Source organism: Schistosoma haematobium, chromosome 1 (assembly GCF_000699445.3).
Source record: "Schistosoma haematobium chromosome 1, whole genome shotgun sequence".
NCBI classification, from domain to species: Eukaryota; Metazoa; Platyhelminthes; class Trematoda; order Strigeidida; family Schistosomatidae; genus Schistosoma; species Schistosoma haematobium.
In genome coordinates, this window is record NC_067196.1 from 6,599,826 (window position 1) to 6,606,834 (window position 7,009).

A 7,009-nucleotide genomic window follows, 5' to 3' on the forward strand; every position below is an offset into this window, starting at 1 on the left:
ATCTGTGAACAACAAAAAACTGTGCATGTTATCCATGTTTCAATTGACATGATGCTGATTCTCAAACAACTTCATCAAGCTGCGTGATCAATAATACAAACATAGTCACGTGACATGGAAATTAACCATGTCGCCTATCACAATGATCATTTCATTCTCTTATGAATTGTTGACGCTGATAATTCCGCACCCAGCAGCCGCACGTCCCACCGCTTCTCTCCGTCGACAGCACAGCTACAGCCAACGCCGTCTCGCCAGAACACTCCACTCGACGCCACCTCTCCAGACCAGACTGCCTCAACTAGCACCTCAGCCCCAGGCCCGCAACGGCATCCGCAGAACAAGACCCTCACCCTCTTCTGGTTGGTAGCGACACTAAATGCAGTGAGCAGAACACGGATGGGAACAATCGAATGCACTTTAGCGCAAGAACAGAGTTATTCGGTAAAATAAAACAACCATATAGTGAATAGTTAATTTGCAAAATATTAATCCATCATATCTACCTGGACTGTTCCTGTAGCAAACATCAATCCATTGTATCACATTTCATTTTTCATGCTTTTATGTTACGAATTGCATTGTGTTCCCGCTCTTCCTTTCTTGATCTTCCCTATCTTCTGCTGCCAGACATTACGTTTATAACACGCGTCATATACTACTTATATCACTACAAGTAACACACACTACAATACATTATTCATTCTGTTTCTTAACGTATGTGTGTAGTCGAAATTTCATTAAACAGCTCTATTCTGACAATACTATATTGTTTTAAACGAAGTAGTATTTGGAGGGTCATGCAGTCATCACTCATACATTAATTCACCCAATGATCATCTGTGAACAACAAAAAACTGTGCATGTTATCCATGTTTCAATTGACATGATGCTGATTCTCAAACAACTTCATCAAGCTGCGTGATCAATAATACAAACATAGTCACGTGACATGGAAATTAACCATGTCGCCTATCACAATGATCATTTCATTCTCTTATGAATTGTTGACGCTGATAATTCCGCACCCAGCAGCCGCACGTCCCACCGCTTCTCTCCGTCGACAGCACAGCTACAGCCAACGCCGTCTCGCCAGAACACTCCACTCGACGCCACCTCTCCAGACCAGACTGCCTCAACTAGCACCTCAGCCCCAGGCCCGCAACGGCATCCGCAGAACAAGACCCTCACCCTCTTCTGGTTGGTAGCGACACTAAATGCAGTGAGCAGAACACGGATGGGAACAATCGAATGCACTTTAGCGCAAGAACAGAGTTATTCGGTAAAATAAAACAACCATATAGTGAATAGTTAATTTGCAAAATATTAATCCATCATATCTACCTGGACTGTTCCTGTAGCAAACATCAATCCATTGTATCACATTTCATTTTTCATGCTTTTATGTTACGAATTGCATTGTGTTCCCGCTCTTCCTTTCTTGATCTTCCCCTATCTTCTGCTGCCAGACATTACGTTTATAACACGCGTCATATACTACTTATATCACTACAAGTAACACACACTACAATACATTATTCATTCTGTTTCTTAACGTATGTGTGTAGTCGAAATTTCATTAAACAGCTCTATTCTGACAATACTATATTGTTTTAAACGAAGTAGTATTTGGAGGGTCATGCAGTCATCACTCATACATTAATTCACCCAATGATCATCTGTGAACAACAAAAAACTGTGCATGTTATCCATGTTTCAATTGACATGATGCTGATTCTCAAACAACTTCATCAAGCTGCGTGATCAATAATACAAACATAGTCACGTGACATGGAAATTAACCATGTCGCCTATCACAATGATCATTTCATTCTCTTATGAATTGTTGACGCTGATAATTCCGCACCCAGCAGCCGCACGTCCCACCGCTTCTCTCCGTCGACAGCACAGCTACAGCCAACGCCGTCTCGCCAGAACACTCCACTCGACGCCACCTCTCCAGACCAGACTGCCTCAACTAGCACCTCAGCCCCAGGCCCGCAACGGCATCCGCAGAACAAGACCCTCACCCTCTTCTGGTTGGTAGCGACACTAAATGCAGTGAGCAGAACACGGATGGGAACAATCGAATGCACTTTAGCGCAAGAACAGAGTTATTCGGTAAAATAAAACAACCATATAGTGAATAGTTAATTTGCAAAATATTAATCCATCATATCTACCTGGACTGTTCCTGTAGCAAACATCAATCCATTGTATCACATTTCATTTTTCATGCTTTTATGTTACGAATTGCATTGTGTTCCCGCTCTTCCTTTCTTGATCTTCCCCTATCTTCTGCTGCCAGACATTACGTTTATAACACGCGTCATATACTACTTATATCACTACAAGTAACACACACTACAATACATTATTCATTCTGTTTCTTAACGTATGTGTGTAGTCGAAATTTCATTAAACAGCTCTATTCTGACAATACTATATTGTTTTAAACGAAGTAGTATTTGGAGGGTCATGCAGTCATCACTCATACATTAATTCACCCAATGATCATCTGTGAACAACAAAAACTGTGCATGTTATCCATGTTTCAATTGACATGATGCTGATTCTCAAACAACTTCATCAAGCTGCGTGATCAATAATACAAACATAGTCACGTGACATGGAAATTAACCATGTCGCCTATCACAATGATCATTTCATTCTCTTATGAATTGTTGACGCTGATAATTCCGCACCCAGCAGCCGCACGTCCCACCGCTTCTCTCCGTCGACAGCACAGCTACAGCCAACGCCGTCTCGCCAGAACACTCCACTCGACGCCACCTCTCCAGACCAGACTGCCTCAACTAGCACCTCAGCCCCAGGCCCGCAACGGCATCCGCAGAACAAGACCCTCACCCTCTTCTGGTTGGTAGCGACACTAAATGCAGTGAGCAGAACACGGATGGGAACAATCGAATGCACTTTAGCGCAAGAACAGAGTTATTCGGTAAAATAAAACAACCATATAGTGAATAGTTAATTTGCAAAATATTAATCCATCATATCTACCTGGACTGTTCCTGTAGCAAACATCAATCCATTGTATCACATTTCATTTTTCATGCTTTTATGTTACGAATTGCATTGTGTTCCCGCTCTTCCTTTCTTGATCTTCCCCTATCTTCTGCTGCCAGACATTACGTTTATAACACGCGTCATATACTACTTATATCACTACAAGTAACACACACTACAATACATTATTCATTCTGTTTCTTAACGTATGTGTGTAGTCGAAATTTCATTAAACAGCTCTATTCTGACAATACTATATTGTTTTAAACGAAGTAGTATTTGGAGGGTCATGCAGTCATCACTCATACATTAATTCACCCAATGATCATCTGTGAACAACAAAAAACTGTGCATGTTATCCATGTTTCAATTGACATGATGCTGATTCTCAAACAACTTCATCAAGCTGCGTGATCAATAATACAAACATAGTCACGTGACATGGAAATTAACCATGTCGCCTATCACAATGATCATTTCATTCTCTTATGAATTGTTGACGCTGATAATTCCGCACAAATCATGACAATCACATGTCCACTGTGGATTAAGCGAATTATTGAAATCTCACATCCACTGAAAACTATATAAATGCGTCAATCGACTAATTCATCTCAAGAACAAAACGAAAAAGCAATGTCAGCTAATTCGATGTTTCTCATTGCTTTATTGTCATACACATTGATAAATCACTTAGTTTCATGCAAGTATTATGTACGATTGCACAATGGCACGAATGGTGCATCTACTGAGGTGAACAAAAGCGTTGGCTCACTCTCACCACCATGGATACCTGGATCTGTTTGTGTACCTTTGATACATGATTCGAAGGGACAGCCCCCATACTGGCGTTTATATGAGTACGTTTCCAGATCAAATCATTTTTATGATTATGTTTAATGTCTACGTTTTGCCTGTTTCATGCACGTTCTAATTTGCTTGTAAGTTCACACTTAAGATGGATGTTCAAACATTTGTGTCACTTTTCATTTCATATTTGTTCATCACAGAGACGTCAACTACTCTGGTAAAGACACTGCTATTGGACATGGTGCCTGCATTGATGACTTCATGAAATCCGGATTGAGAAGGATTTCCTCCATTCAAAAGTGTGTTTATAAGAAAAATGAAACGGTTTAATATACACATAAATCGAACAATGGGACGAAATCTTGTCGATGCTAATCAAAGAATATAATACGCTTATGATTTTTGTGTGCTCTTAACTAAATATATGCATATGAACTCATGAAATCGGTATTCTGAGAGGTTCCAAACAATGTGTAGTTTTTGGCAAACATCGGCTCGTCACGTCATCGGATATAATGTAATTAATCTGTGTGGACGTTGTTTGGTCGACCATCATTTACATAGTTTGTGACCTAGTGAAGTGCATCACTCGAATACTTAACACGCTGAACTAGGTTCGCCGTTACTGTTATGGCGTCAGTTGTAGCCAACATAGTTCGTTTTACTTCTGCTTAGTTGAATACTGTCGCTAATACGAAATCGTCATTGATCGTTCGGTCTGAACTGATCAATCTCGATAATGAGTTAGTCTGTTCGAATCTGGTCGTTGACGTACACTTGATAGTAAAACCATAACCAATAAGGATTGTAGACCTTCGCTACAAGTGATCTCTAGGGTGTACATTGAGATGTTATTCTTCGAACCGAAAATTGACGGGAGTTGCTATCGGTCTGTTAAGAGAGTGAGACGTCGTGTATGATACTGGAATTCTGCGTCTGCTACTTTCTACAGAGCACAGGCCGTCGATCATCATTCTCCAACCCACTCCGTTCTTGGTCTTTCCTTCTAGTTCTATCCAATTGTTGTTCATTTTTCTCATGCCTGCCTCCATTTCTCGGAGTAATGTGTTGATTCGGTCTTCCACTTCTTCTTTAGCCTTAATAAACTCAGTTCAATTTTATTTAAATTTCACTGTTTGTGGAGATCAAATTTAATTATTTTCGGATTTCCAGTGTATACATACCATATATCATATTTATTTGAATTGACAGTGGTTAACAAATCTCGCTTGTACAGTAACCATTATCGTAATAACATCTAGTGAACGAATTTCCATTTGAAATGCTAGATAGTATTCACTCAATATTAGTCAGTAAGTGAATGAACTTCAATGGTCCAACACTAAATTTGAAGTAAAAATCAATCTTTAAAAGAGACGTTTACCAATAATTATGAGACTGTGAATTTTTAAAATAAATGTTGAGCTTAATTATCCACTGACCGAATATATCCAGTTGTTCGACATACAAGAAACATATATTCCAATAGACCCTCATAGTGATGATTCAACAAATCGTTGAAACAGAATTTGAAACATTTATTCTCTCTCGTCTCTAAGAAATCATTACGAATAATCACAATATTTATTGAAATGACCATTCTTAATCATCATAACTATGATGATGTATCAATTGTTACGTCGGTCATACATTAGTGGCATATGTCGAGTTACTTACTTTTCATTAATTTTCAAACGTTGTATTCATTTTTCATCCAGAGGTTTTCAAAGAATTTATATTGAGGAGATTTCCTACAGGTATTCAGTCTTCTTGTGGATATTACTTTGAAACAATTATCAATATAATTCATTTAATATTGAATACAAAGTCTTTAATTATAAAATAATAGTTGGGTTCCTAATCAGCAGTTTAGAGGTAGTGCGAGAGCGCGAGATCGATGCTTGTTTCGATTGACGGTTAAGGTGTTTGGGATTGAATTTGCCTTACGGATATTCTACCGGAACAATAAATGCGATACTGGCGACCCAGAGTCTATGTGGAAGCTATAGTCAGAACAAGGCAACTTGACCTTAAACTTTATTTGTTTCTAAACGTGAAAACAATTCGACTGGTAGAATAATTAAACAAATTGTGGTCTTTAAGTGGAACGCACGAACATACCGACCAGTACTGCGTTTAAGCAACGATTTGATTGGTCGGGTATGGTTATAAGTATCATGTAGTCATGGATCATCCCTAACATGGATTGCCGAATTCGGATCGTGTCTCCGTCCAATATTTACCAGCTTCCAATACTGGACTTTCCGTGTTCAACTCGATATTTATGATGTGAAAATTGAACGGTTGCCATCAAACTCAACTGAATTCCAGTTAAAATTTGTTTGGTCGTAGTTGTCTTCCTAATAACAACAATAATCACAACGACATTCACCATGAACAAGAACATTGTGTGAAACACAAAAAAGCTATGTATAATGAGTAATAGCAACAGTCATTCGATTTCACAGAGGTGAGTGGAAGACATAATAATAATAATAATAATAATAATAATAATAATAATAATAATAATAATAATATATTTCTGCATGTGCAGGTACACACCGTTTTTACAGGCATGATCTATAAATTACATTTGTTGGTTCACAAAATGTTTCCCAACTTATTAAGTTTATAGTTGTTATAAGGTGAAATCGTAGAGCGCTTGCTGTAAACTATGACCTTGAGAGGACGCGTACGTCAAGTTTGTTCCAAACGTCAGAAGTTTCATAGTTGTGCTCTCAGAGCAAGATTCTGAAGAAGAAAAAAAGAGAAACAGAAGAGCAGCAAGGCACTTGGATATGAACGCCAAACGTTGCTTAACATTGTGTAGTAGAACGGACAGAGGTATAATAAATTAGAATAAATTCATATTATGTCTTGTTAGAGTGAAATGAAGTCAGAGGCTCCATATTAGAGAATGCACTAATAAAGAACAATGAGTTTTGATGTTTAACAAGTTGCAGTAAGCTCACATGAAGGAAGGGAAGTCAAGGTTGGAACAAGGGAAGCGGTTTATTAGAAGGGTGTGTATATAGAGGGTGAAGTGAAATAGAATGATAGGAGTAATGTTGTTGTGTACCAATAAAATGTCTCTACACAAAATAGTGCATCCCCTTATTTTCAGTCATCCACATGAAAGTTGTCTCACTTGAAGATCCTAATCTCTTTACTC

At 38.5% G+C, this 7,009-nt stretch overlaps 1 protein-coding gene across 1 annotated transcript; it reads left to right on the forward strand.

The window, feature by feature from the left end:
* Window positions 1–3,663: 3,663 nt before the first annotated feature.
* Window positions 3,664–6,291, forward strand: MS3_00001445 (uncharacterized protein; the record flags this gene model as incomplete). Its single annotated transcript, XM_051208899.1, has 2 exons — window positions 3,664–3,887; window positions 4,038–6,291. The coding sequence occupies 2 exons, from the start codon at window positions 3,664–3,666 to the stop codon at window positions 4,165–4,167; spliced, it is 354 nt and encodes a 117-aa protein (XP_051073025.1). The 3' UTR covers window positions 4,168–6,291.
* Between the last annotated feature and the right edge of the window lie 718 nt (window positions 6,292–7,009).